This window comes from Cottoperca gobio, chromosome 6, assembly GCF_900634415.1.
Source record: "Cottoperca gobio chromosome 6, fCotGob3.1, whole genome shotgun sequence".
Lineage (NCBI taxonomy): Eukaryota > Metazoa > Chordata > Actinopteri > Perciformes > Bovichtidae > Cottoperca > Cottoperca gobio.
In genome coordinates this window covers 24,179,886-24,193,467 of record NC_041360.1, presented here as the reverse complement: position 1 = coordinate 24,193,467, position 13,582 = coordinate 24,179,886, and the positions used below count along the sequence as shown (strand labels likewise).

The 13,582-nt window shown below is 39.9% G+C and overlaps 1 protein-coding gene across 1 annotated transcript; it reads left to right on the top strand.

Moving 5' to 3' along the window:
• The first annotated feature begins 873 nt into the window (after positions 1 to 873).
• On the top strand, positions 874 to 13,317 carry smc1b (structural maintenance of chromosomes 1B). The gene is given in 27 exon segments (XM_029434214.1): positions 874 to 985; positions 1,342 to 1,530; positions 2,193 to 2,305; positions 2,435 to 2,638; positions 3,555 to 3,793; positions 4,035 to 4,293; positions 4,921 to 5,061; positions 5,311 to 5,393; positions 5,554 to 5,761; positions 6,557 to 6,742; positions 6,843 to 7,034; positions 7,194 to 7,340; positions 7,555 to 7,692; positions 7,883 to 7,999; positions 8,320 to 8,426; positions 8,921 to 9,023; positions 9,025 to 9,063; positions 9,289 to 9,434; positions 9,778 to 9,931; positions 10,162 to 10,266; positions 10,355 to 10,444; positions 10,446 to 10,512; positions 10,699 to 10,853; positions 11,635 to 11,786; positions 12,424 to 12,493; positions 12,662 to 12,772; positions 12,865 to 13,317. Coding segments are annotated over 27 exon segments (3,717 nt in total). The 5' UTR covers positions 874 to 876; the 3' UTR covers positions 12,958 to 13,317.
• The last annotated feature ends 265 nt before the right edge of the window (positions 13,318 to 13,582 follow it).

The window sequence follows — 13,582 nt, the reverse complement described above, 5'->3', positions numbered from 1 at the left end:
ATTATTACTCCATTAAATTATGTTTAAATAGTATTGTCAGTGATAGAAAAAGTATTCAGATATTTTACTTAAATAAAAGTAGCAATAGCTCATTTTAAAAACAACTTAGTTTTGTTATAGCATCAAAATATACTAAAATTACCAAAAGTAAAAGTATTCATTATGCCTCAATTCAGAATAATATATACTATATTACTGGATTATAATTGCTGGTAAATGTGGAGCTTAATCCAAAATAATACATTATTAGTTGATTTATATTATGTATTATTTATCTGAATAAGTAACTAAAGTTTTCAAATAACTGAAGAGTAAAATGTTTAAAGTAGCAAATAAAATAAAACACTCAAATAAAGTACAAGTAACTCCAAATGTTCCTTTACTACAGTACTACTAATACTTTGTACTACATTTCAGTACTACATTTCAGATATTGTGTTTTTAACTGCACAACATTTATTTTAAAGCTTTAGTGACTTAATATTATGGATTAAACTACACAACAGTACATTAATGCATGAATGATCATAATACAATACTATGATATATATTAATCTGAAATGAGCCATTCTGCATAATGAGTATTTGAACTTTAGGTACTTTAAGTATATTTTGACGCTGTGACGCTTTTACTCAAGTAACATCTTGAGTACAACATATCTATATTTTAATTTTACCATTAAAATAGGAACACTATCACATTAATGTGGTTGTTTTATGTTTAGATCTGTTAAATGTTTGAATGTGCAATTGTCAAAAAAAGTAAAAATAAAGTTGTGTTGTGTTTCCCGCCTCTCACGCGCTGCCCACTTTGACTAGAATGACTTCCCTTTTATACTTAAACTAGCAGCTTGATTCATCAGAAGTGATATTAAAATGGGCTATCTGAAACAAATTGATATTGAAAACTTCAAGTCATGGCGAGGGAAGAAGGTTATCGGTCCTTTCATGCGATTTAATTGTATAATTGGCACAAACGGCTCCGGTAAGTGAACTTTTTACACTCAACGGTTGCTAGCTCTCGTGCGAGCTAACGTTAGCTTTCGATGCTACTAGCATCGTAGCTTAGTTGAATTAGTAGTAAGCAAGTATTATGCTAATATTAAGTTTTGTTACATCTCTTTAATAGCATGGACTATATACAAATCACTGAATACAATGTGGGAGTTAATTAAAACCATAATGTTGGATAGAGCATCATGTTTTGTGTAAAATGTAGGGAATCTATTCGTAATTTAATTATGTTAAATTAAAGAGGCCACTCCTTAAATTGAGGTTAGTTTAGTAAACTTAGCTATAGCTTAAAGTGTGAGAATACTCAACATTTAAAAATAACTTTAGGCAAGTCCAATGTTATGGACGCTATGAGCTTCGCCATGGGTGAGCGGGCTGCCTGTCTCCGGGTGAAGCACCTCAGGGATCTGATACACGGAGCCCACATCGGGAAGCCGGTGCCCGGAACCGCCCGCGTCTCCTTGTGGTTCTGCCAGGATGAGGACCAGGAGACCGTCTTCTGCCGGAGCATTTTAGGTCAGTTTAATGAGTTGAGCGCATATTCTTTATAGTTAACTGTTAGGAAAGCAACAAGTGTGTCCATGGAGGGAAGGCCTAAGGGGAAAAAAGCAGGGTTGCAACTAACGATTATTTTCATTATCGAGTAATCCGCTGATTATTTTCTAGATTGAATAATCGTTTTCAAAATTTGTTCTCAATGTCAAAGGTGATGTCTTTAAATATCTTGTTTTGTCAGTCCAAAACCCAAAGATATTCCGTTTAATATGATATAAAACAGTGAAAATTAAAATCATTAGCATTTCCTGCCATTGTTGCATGAAGACTTAGTCGATTGGTCGATTAGTCGAACGATTAATCGTTGCAGCTCTACATAAAGTCATAATAATAATTAAATGACACAGATGCTTGCTTCTAGTATGTCTGCAGTAATGTATTTAAGTTTGCAAGTCTTAAAGTCCTGGACAGAATATAAAAAATGTTGGTATTTAAATTAAAGGGATGTACAATTCAATTCAATTGTGTTTTTTTTAATGGTAAATTGGCCTTAAAATTATCTTTAAATGGTTGCAAAATAAAAAAAAACATATTTACCCAGATGTCCCTAGTGCAATCAAGTAGAAACAAGTACAGTAGTTTTTTTTCACAAAGTTTTAACTGCCATTTATCGTATGTCTTAGGTGACTCCTCTGAGTATCGCATCAATGGTGTACATGTCTCTCTGGCCAAATACTTGGAGGAGCTAGAGAAGATCGGCATTGTGACCAAAGCTCGAAACTGTCTGGTGTTCCAGGTAAACACTGTCATAAACATGGGTGTATATACACATGAAAACATGCTGTACGTGGTGTAGAGGCATTACAATGGCTGGTTGTAGTAATGCCTTACAAACAAGTCTGTTACTCATTATGTTCCTCACCAGGGGGCAGTGGAGTCCATAGCTCTGAAGGACCCAAAGGAGAGAACCAAGATGTTCGAGTGCATCAGTCAGTCGAAAGAGTATGCTGCAGAGTATGATAAGAAGAAAGAGGCTCTGCTGAATGCCAAAGAGGACACACAGTTTCACTTCAACAAGAAGAAATCAGCTACTGTCGAGAGGAAACAGGTGTCCCAGGAAAGAATAGAGGTAAAGTAACACAAAAAGAGCAATATAATCTTTCTGTACACCAAGCTACAAGAGTGGCTAGTTCACTCCAATCCCCAAAGTCACCACACTCGTGCAGTTATTTTTCCTGCCAGCTATTCACAGACAAATGAAGTGTCTGGCTGAGAGCAGGTGGCTGAATATACATTTTCCTAAGTGGAAGACACAATGCTACTACAGTACTGTTTAGGGATGTCCCGATCACATTTTTTTTTTATCCCCCGATCTGAGTAATTTAATACCGAGTATCTGCCAATACAGAGTCTCAACATCTATTGTATTAGATAATACAGATGCAAAGTGCACACTTCAAGTACATTAAACATACATTTCAGATGCTGTTGGACCATCAGACAAGCATTTTGGTTGATGCGTAAGAACACTTAAACTGCTCTCCGATTTGATTTTGCGCTCAATGAGCCAAGCCACAATTTTTTCTGATGTAGCTGTGCCTGTATTGTGATCAAATGCAGGGGACGTTTGGACTGCACCCGAGGCACAGGTGATCAAACTGTGATGCAATGTGACTGTGAAGTAGCACATTATAATGGATATGAATTCCCCTGTCGTGAATTGATTGCTGTATTTCTCAGGCTGTAGTATTTTAAAATATAGCTATATTGGTCATAGTACTATCTAATTCATTTTTAAACACTTTTTGAATTTGGGGAAAGTATGTTCTTGCCATACGCATGTAACCTCATGTCATGCCAGAGATTGGCTAAGGCCACAAAATCATAGTTTACTACTCGTGTAACACATTCATTTTCAAATGTATTGACATAGATGTTAATGCACCTTTTGTGGAGCTGAGAGAAACATTCTTGCATTTTATTTTGCTTATTTGTGGCCTTTCCTGCCTATCGAATAAGTTATCCCCCACCTCCCACTTTTCCAGGCACAGAGGTACCAGGCTCTGGTGGACGAGCTTGACCAAAGCCGCCTGCAGCTGAGCCTGGCTGAGCTGTACCGTAATGAGAAGGGCATCAGCGCCTTCAGCGACAACCTAATAGAGAAACAGCAGGCTGCAGCTGCTCAGAACAATAAACTGGTGAACGCAGAGCAGAAGGTCAAAACCTACAAGAAGGAACATGGACGCCTCACCAGAGAGCTGCAGCACATAGACAAGGAGATCCGGTGTGTGTGTGTGTGTGGATTTGAACAGTGGACAAAAAACAGTATATTATAAAGTATAGTGAAAGGATTTATTTAATTTGTCCATCAACAGCTGTTGTGTCCATGTTGGAATGATTAACAGCAAAGCCTCTGATAATAGCATTTGTTAAGCTCTAATGGAACTGGCATATGATGTAAATATATAGGCGGTCTGTGCCAATAACTAGAATGAACATAGGTCTCCTCTCACTCTGTTTCTCAGCGCCCAGGAGCATAATCTGTCCCAGTGTCGATCACAGTACATCAAAGCCAAGGTAAACACCTCCCATCACACGAAGAAGGCTGAGGAGGTCCGTGATGCCCTGAGGAAGAGTCAGAAGCTGAAGGCTATTAAAGAGCAGGAGCTGGCAGAGGGACGGCAAGAGATCTCTGAGCTGGAGCGGACCTGGAGGAACTACGAGAAGCAGGTGCAGGAGAAGGGAGCCGCCCTGGGGAGAGACATCGATCTGGATGAGGATCAGGTGAGTTCAGTCAAACCAGAAGTCAGTTAACATGATGTAAAATATAGCTGCTGGGAGGTTGGAGGCCAGGGTTATAAAGTTTTTGTTTTGTGCAGCACATATACCAAACATAATAATATATGTATTTATATATTTACCATATATGTGTATTATAAAGTAACATTTACAAAATGACAAAACACCTAAGAATAACCAAAGACCCTTAACACTAGCTACCCTAACTATTGGCCTTAATGGTCCCAAAACATTTATTCCATCAGTTGGTTAAAAAGGTAAGATACAATAAACTTTATTTCAGATTTTCCAGTCCTAATATATATTATAGATTTGGTGGTTTATTCTGATAAATGTATCTTGAATATACGCTTTAATATCCTCTACATTGATCTAATTTAGTCTAATCTAACCACCCATACTTATTTTGTAAGTGAATACATATTTAGAAACATTGTACATGTCACTGGGTGCCCCACACCCATGTAGACAACATTATAAATCCTTGTTTATTCAGAATTTTGTGTTAATAACTATTTGCAGCCACATTACCTAACATAAACAAAATGGGCAAAAAATACCTGCCCTTGTGATCACACCCTCATCGTGTTTTTTGATGTGTTTCTGCCACAGCTCGAGCGATACAAAGAGCTGAAGGAGCTCTCCCGGAAGCAGGGGGCCGTCATCAGCCAGCAGGCCGAGAAACTGCACTGGCAGGTGAGAGCTGACCAAGAGAAGATGGCTTTTGACGAGCGCAGAAAGAAGGAAACGGAGGTACTTTCAGTTGCAGATTTGTGTTGCCACTACACATCTTTACAAGTTAATGACCATGGATTGGACAGCTGCTAAAAGACATGTGTATCCAATTTGTTTCACACTTCAATAACTGATTTCTTTGGCCACTTTGAGGGAGTGGAAACAAGTTATGAATACAACATTTACATATCATCACTTTTGAAGTTGATTATTTACATATTCAAGAGTAACGGATCAACATTATCGTTAACACATTATCTGTTGTAGGTTGCCATCAGGAGCAGCCAGACTCAGCTTGAAGATTTCACATGCAGAGCAGAAAAGCTTGAAGAATACACCAAATCCTGCAAGTATGTCATGTGCAATAAATACCCTGTCTGTCCCTGACTGTCAGGCAGGTGTTGATGGATATCCATGATTATTCACCAGTGACACATTATACTTTGAAATGATGATGTAAAACCACAGAAGGAAAGTGATCATACGTTATCGAGTTCCCGTATGTTTCAGGTCATCCCTTGAAGAATACCGTCAGCAGGAAGAAAGTCTGAGTGCAGAGCTGCAGCGAGGCCGCCAGCGCAGCGAGGAGGTGAACCAGGAGCTGGGCCAGGTGCTGGAGGAGCTGGGGAACGCCCGTCTGGACAGCCAGGAGAGCAGAAGACAGTTGCAGCGCAAAGAACTGCTAGAGAAGCTCCGCAGACTCCATCCTGAAACTGTGGTAAGAGACAGAGGGGCATACTGAGTAGGGATGATTGTGACCCCAGGCAGTGAGAAGCAGAAGACTGAAGGTGCGTTTAAGGAATTAATTCATTTGAAAAAAAAAGAACACTAAAAGCATCAAGTCTTATCTAACGAATCTCACTTGGCAACCATCAAATTTACGGATCTGAGAACAACAAACAGAACTAAAATAACTTTTCTCTGGTATGTGCATCTATGACAGGCGAACTCAAGACTAGGAAACAGTAACAGAGGGGGTGTGTGTGTCTGTGTGTCTGTGTGTGTGTCTGTGTGTGTGTGTGTGTGTGTGTGTGTGTGTGTGTGTGAACGATTAGACAAGGAAGGTTATTTATCTTAGTAGAATCAGCACCTTGGAGAGCGCCGTGGTGCACAGGCCTTACAGTAACATCTGTCAACTCCTTGATATCAAACAATCCCCATGCTCTAGTTTACTGGAATATGAATGAATCCCCACAAATTAAAATAAATTGTTGTCAAGCTTCATTAAGATTTACTGTAACTATTAACCAATTTAGTACATTGTCATTCGTCGTACATACATACATACAACTTACTAATTTCAAGTCCCTTGTCTGTCTTAATGCAGTCTGAGTGCTACTTTTTTGTGATGCTCACAAAGTCTGGCTGCATCTTTAGAGATACGTTTGTTTTGTGTTTTTAGAAAGCGAAACCTTGTGAACCAGATCATTATTTGTAAATAAATCTTCAATAAAATAAAATTCAATAAATTATTCTGAAACCAAAGTGAAAAAGAAATTATTTTCTGTCCCAGTTTGGTCGTCTGTCTGACTTGTGCAGCCCCATCCATAAGAAATACCAGCTGGGTGTCATCAAGGTGTTTGGCTACTACATGAACGCCATTGTCGTGGCCACAGAGGTAGTGGCCCGTGACTGTATTGCGTTCATCAAGCGGGAGCGAGCTGAACGCGAGACCTTCCTCCCCATTGACTATTTGGAAGTAAGTACTGTTTTTCGGATGGATGAAAATGCAAAATGGAAAATAAGGGTGAAGTTGTCCGTGTATTTCAGTGATAACCGTCACTAACCGTGTGTACCAGGTGAGACCTCTGAACGAGCGGCTGAGGGAGGTGCCCGGTGCCAAGATGGTGGTCGATGTTATACAGTTTAATAATGCCACAAGTGCTGCCCAGCTGAGGAAAGTGGTGCAGTTTGTCTGTGGCAACGCGTTGGTATGCGAGACCATCAGAGAAGCAAGAAGTGTGGCCTTTGACGGGCCGGAGCGCATTAAGGTAAGCTTGGCCCTAAGACACAAACCTTGGAGTCACGATCAGCTTACTAGAAAAAGGCAACATTAGGAATATGACCACATGCAGCTTTGAACTTGCTTACTGAATGACATGTTGGCCGTTACAGCCAGCAGAATACGTAATCAGACGTGTTTTCTGTAGACGGTAGCTCTGGATGGGACGCTGTTTTCAAAATCAGGCACGGTCTCTGGAGGCTCCAGTGACCTGCGGATCAAAGCTCGTCTCTGGGACGAGAAGGACATGTTGCAGCTGAAGGAACGCAAGAACCAGCTGATGGCAGAGATGCGCGTGAGAGAACACACAAAATCATGACGTGTAAACTTAAAGCCTTAAAAGTCTCGACCAAAGTAAAGTCTTCACGTAACTCAAACATTATTTAAGTTTTTAACTTACATTATGCCTTGTCATATACATACTGTATATATCTTGTATAACATTTCTTTGACAGAGTGTAGAATTTATACACAATTAACTTTCAGTCTGTGTTTTGGTCCTGTGACAGGATTTGATGAAGCTGAAGCGGAAGGACTCAGATCTGAAACAGATCATTGCTCAGGCTCAGGGCGCTGAAACCCGCCTAAAATACTCCAAAACTGAGCTGGATATTATTCGGAAGAAAAACATCCATAAATGCCAAGCGGTAGGGTCACAGGAACTTAGATGGTTCTCAAATGTAATGTGTTCTTTGACATGGCTCTACTGTATGTGTACGTGTAAACCAGAGTCCCAAAGTGTAATAGACGTACAAGGATCTATTGTATCACGGTGACACAAGAGCAGAGATAGATGAACAGTTTATTGTCTTGACATCTTCTGCTGATTGTTTTTAGGAGATTTCTCGTATGGAGAGTGAATTAGCAAACCTGGACTATCAGATCCAGATGCAGCAGGAGAGTGTGGAGGCAAAAGATACAGAGATGAGGAAGATCAGACACAGGATCGACCAGGTACTGCTGTCTGAGCACCGTCTTCAACCTGTGTGACTGCAATAATGCTGAGGTTACCAGTGAATTCAATTCAATTGTTTTGGTTAATAGCCGTAATTGAACTGAATACAACCAGGTTGGTGTGTTTATCAGTCTCAGGGCCATATTGCATGTCATAAGGTGGCATTGTTACATTTCCAGGAGTTTTCAGAACCACTGGCACACGACAGAGTGGCAAACTGGATCAAGTGTCTATATATATATATATATATATATATATATATATATATACACACACACAATTGACTTGACTTAACAGTGTTCATGCTCTGTGTCTTCAGATGGAGGACTTGGTGTTTTGTGACTTCTGTACTGAGATCGGTGTGGACAGCATTAGACAGTACGAGCAGGAGAACCTGAAACATCAGGCAGAGCTTGACAAGAAGCGGTACGACAAAACCCCCACAGCAGTATCTCCAGGAGCACGCTGTAACCAGCCAAACCCGGGATGAATAAATGATAAACATTAACTTGGAGTGAGAAGTAGAGTAGTTTCCCATATGTTATGATTGTATGTGAGAAAATCTGTATGATTTCAGATCACTAGAAAAAGACACGAGATATTTTAAATGACTTTATTTAATATTGGAACTCTTCCCAATGAGATCCACTTTTTGATTTTATAAAGTTTTCCTTTGATATTGATTTAGCTTCTTAAATGATCCTTATTATGATACTAAGTGTAATTCAATTATACCTTAAGCTATAATAAAATAATGTAATAAACTAACATTTTTGCCAATGTTTAGCAATGGGTAAAAGCGTTAAGGTAACTTAAACAGGTTCAGCGTAACCTTGTGTGTCCTGTGTAATTACTATGTGTATACATGATACTTTCTCAGTTGTCTTACAAAATAAACACCTAAATATGTCTCCTTCTAGGCTGGAGTTTGAGAGTCAGTGCACTCGCTTGAATGCACAGCTGGAGTACGAACAGGAACAACTGGAGCAGCAGAAGAAGAAGCTCAACAAAATGGAGGAATCCGATCAACAAGAAGGAGAGAACCATAGCCGAGCAGAGGAAGGTAGTCATCCAACGCATTCATTCTGTGATATCGCCGTGAAACTGCCTCCTGTAAGATGGGTAAAAGGTGGCCAGAATAACATCTTTAGTTACTAACGTACAAGCATATTGATTTCCTCCATATGAGGTTTGAAACCAATTGTCGTTAAGGCTATTTATTTTTTAGGACACACCAAGGTTGATGTGAAATTAAACTTCTCTGTCTGATGTTTCTATTCCCCCTCAGGATGAGGAGAAGCTGCTGGTGGCTTTGGAGGAGGGTCAGAGCAAACAGCTGGAGCTGAAGAACCAGCTGCTGTCTAAGAAGAGCCAAGTGGCCACTGGCAAATCTGAGCTGGACCAGAAAACCCAGATCCTCCAAGGGATCAACAAGTAACACTAGTAGTAATACTACTTACTGTGCTGTTGTGCTATTATTACTTTCACCACTGCTAGTACTACCTGCTGCTGTTTCTCCTGTACAAACGGCTTGGAAAAGTCTACAGCTCAGCATTTATTTGATCTACATCGCAATAGGGCCTATTTGAATTTTCACTGGAGCCGCAATATTTGTTAAAGGCAAAAGGTGTGTCAACTTTAAGTTCACAAGAATACATAATTCTTTAGGGTCTTTGCAATGTGATTCATTTATGGATATTGGTGAGAGTTGATTGATTTTGATGGGCCAAATCTTGGATGCCAATGGCAACATTTTTCTGTCTCTCTGTCTCCTTAGAGAGTTGGTGAAGCTTCAGCGGGAAGTGATGTGTGCAGAGACGGCCTTGGAACAGAAACGCTTGGCCAGACACAACATGCTGCTGGACTGCAAGATCCAGAGTCTGCCCATCATACTGCTGTCAGGGAGCCTGAATGAAATCAGTGACATGCAGGTAAGACTGAGAGATTTGACTGTTCTTCGTCTCCTCTGCAATTTGTCAAAGAACTGGATATTAAATTGAGCTCAAATTATTAATATTTTGAAAAAAAGAATGTAATAAAAGAAGCTGTAGAAACCCTCACAGTGGAGTAATGAAGACTGTGAAACCCTGCCCATCTTTGAGAAACTAAAGAAGTAATGAAACGACGCTGCACTACGCACTGATTCTTCTCTTCTATGCAGCTGGACACAGAATCTGAAAGCACTTCAACCATGAGCACCATGCACATCTACGAGAGAGAGGCACAACTCGTCATCGACTACTCTAGCCTGGACGCAGAGCTCAGGGTGAGACATGAAGCCTAATTGTCTCTGAGTGCTGTTTATCCTTATGACCAGAAATGTATCTACAACATGCATTGACATTCGTGCACAGAGTCTGCAGGCAGAGGAGGAGGTGGAGGCCTACATGGAGAAGCTGAACGAGTCGGTCTCCTCCATAGAGGGAGTGCTGCTTCGCACCACAGGCCCCCAACATGAAAGCTCTGAAGAAGATGAGGGAGGTGAAGGACAAGTTACAGGAAGTGACAGACGGTATCTATAAAGTTTTTTATTTCAAAATGAGCATCTTGATAGGTGGAATATATCTAATACAAAAATATTTATCCAATCAAAATCCGTGATTTTATTTATTAGTTTGTATATTTAACATCTCAGTTGTAATATGATAACTTAGCACCTGGACGGCCGAATTAACTTTGTTTCCTGTCCCTCGCTCAGAGTTTGATGCCAGCACCAAAGCAGCCAGACAATGCAGTCAGGAGTATGAGCAAGTCAAAGCCAAGCGCTTACGCCTCTTCACCCAGTGCTTTGAACATGTGTCTGTCGTTATCGATCAGATCTACAAAAGAATATGCAGGAACAACAGCGCCCAGGTGAAGCAACCAATCCTCAATCCCAGAAACAGCACTCTCAATGTTTCTGTTTTTATTGTGTATATCTGCATTTAAGTTGTTTTTCCTGCCTCCACCACAGACATGTTTACAACAACCAGAAAGTAGAATAGAAGGCAACCACACAACACACAGCACACAACGCTTTGTCTCCTTTGTGGTGCAGGGAACACACTCTGCACACACTTTTAATAAATCAATGCAGAGGTGATAACAGTGTGTGTGGGAGTTGCCTTTTTTCTTCTTCTTAACGTAGCTTTACGTGATAGTCTTAAACATAACAAACCAGCAGGGTGAGTGTGCACTTCAGGGCTGAGTTACTGCACTTTGAACTGTTTAAAGCCATGTGAATAATAAAACATTGACTATTGAATAACGTTTAACATTTTCTCCAAAGCTGCACCAAGTTGCAGGATCTTCTCTCATTCAAACAAAGCTCAACGTTGTTCCAAATGTTTTACGGTTGTTCCTCCTCCACGGCTTGTTTTGGACTCGAATGTCTAACAAATTGCAAAGTTATGTCTTCTTCAATCATGCTGAAGAACTTCAACATTGACGACATATTGTGTGTGTGTGAGGGTTTGTCTGTGCCGCTATGTGTGTGACGTAAAACCATCATGCGTGTGTGTATTTTATCTACACTAAAGGTTCCGAACCCACCGTGTAAACTTTACATAACTCTCCGTAGCACTGAGCGTTGCAGAAGCTGTTCAAACAAGAACAAGATGCTTTAAATGACAAGATCCTGCTTCATGTGCGACAGGCCATCCTCAGTGCAGAGACTCCAGATGAGCCGTACCTCGGCGGCATCAACTACAACTGCGTGGCGCCGGGGAAACGCTTCATGTCCATGGACAATCTGTCTGGTGGAGAGAAGGCCATCGCTGCCCTCGCCCTGGTGTTTGCCATCCACAGGTAACCCTGGAACACTCGTTTACTGGATTACAGAACATCAGATTATATTAGGAGAAACTGGAGTGCGATAAACAAATCACTCAAGATACTAAAAATTGCACATAAAAGCAACATAACAAATAAAAATAATAAGACTTTAACGACAGATTGACATACCGTCACCCTATTACCCAAAATCTGTTTTTGCTAGATATTAATTTAGCTGGACAGCTGGATAATTGCCCCCCCACAGCTATGAAAACAAAAACAAAAAAGGAATTTGCACCGTTATTTCAGAAACTACACTTTCTTCTCGGGGAGAAAGAAACGTGGCCTGGGGGAACTTAACTTGTAACGATTATGAGTTTTTTTTTTAAGATTAATGGATTAATAAAATAAAGGCTGTAATTTGGAGAGTCTGCTGATCCTCCTCTTTCACATCATTAACTTTACGGGAAGAACTCTAAAGAGACACTTGACTTCTCCATGAATCCATATATATATATGTATTATGGTCTGAAACTTGTTCTCCTTGAATTAAATACTTTCCCACCTTCTGAAGTCCTCCCCCCACATGATCTAACACTTGTTGCATTTGACCCACGTCATTGGTTCACTGTGTCTGTGCTGTTTGGCACGCCGGTGTCATGTCTCTCAGCTTCCGCCCTGCTCCATTCTTCATCTTGGACGAGGTGGATGCAGCCTTGGACAACACTAACATTGGCAAGGTAAGATTACAGAATACTTTGAAATGCTTGCAGAGAATGTTGTGTTTGAAACAGCACATAAGTTAATTTGTTTTAATAAGATTTGTGTGTTTAACTGTTGCACGATTATCTTATTTGTATGGATTATATTCATGCATACCTGTGTGTGGGTGTTTTGTTTGTATCCAGGTGACCAGTTTCATCAGAGAGGAGTCCAGGGAGAACATGCAGATCATTGTCATCTCCCTGAAGGAAGAGTTTTTCTCCAAGTCCGACGCTTTGCTGGGAGTATACTCAGACGTAACAAACTTTTATAGCATCTTACAAGTTGGAGAAGAACTTTTTATTTTCTATATGTCAATGCAGTCACTAAGTTATTGTCTTCTTCACAGTTTGATGAATGCATGTTCAGCCGCATTCTGACCCTGGACCTGCAACCCTATCCTCTGGTTGAAGAGGAAAATGGGAAACAGGCGCACGAGTAGAAGAAGTCTTGATGAAGATGTTTGTGCATTTTCTGTTCTTTGACCATATTAATGACTGTTTTCATCTTCGGACTATGTGTACAGGAAAAGTCTTCAATTTTAGGCTGTTTTACTAAATAGATTTTAGTATGAAAAAATATGTTTGTAAGTTTATGAGCTTGTTCTGTGTTTATATCAAACTACATGTGAAAAAACGTAAACAATCGGTCGATAACGAGAACCACAAAGACTTCAATACAGCGGTTCTGCTCCTACACATTACCACATGTTTCATGTTATTGTGATAGATGTTGGCATATTACGCATTTGTTTTCATACTTGTTCATTTTACTGAAAGTGTTTTGTATTCCAGTTGTGTTTCAAAGAGAAACTTTTGTCCGCTTCATTAAATCTAAAGAGTTAAATATGAATTGAATATCTCTTTGTATTATGAAATTGCCACACAGGTGCACAATTACATTATAACAACATTTGTTCATTATAAATGACACAATCATTTATATTTCGTAACTTTGCTTTCCTTAGGTGTTGCAGACCTTTTATTACCTTTAATTGTTACACATTTCCCCAAAATGAGTGAAATGTGACATTCACTCACCAGCAGAAGGGGGCGGTAATATTATGG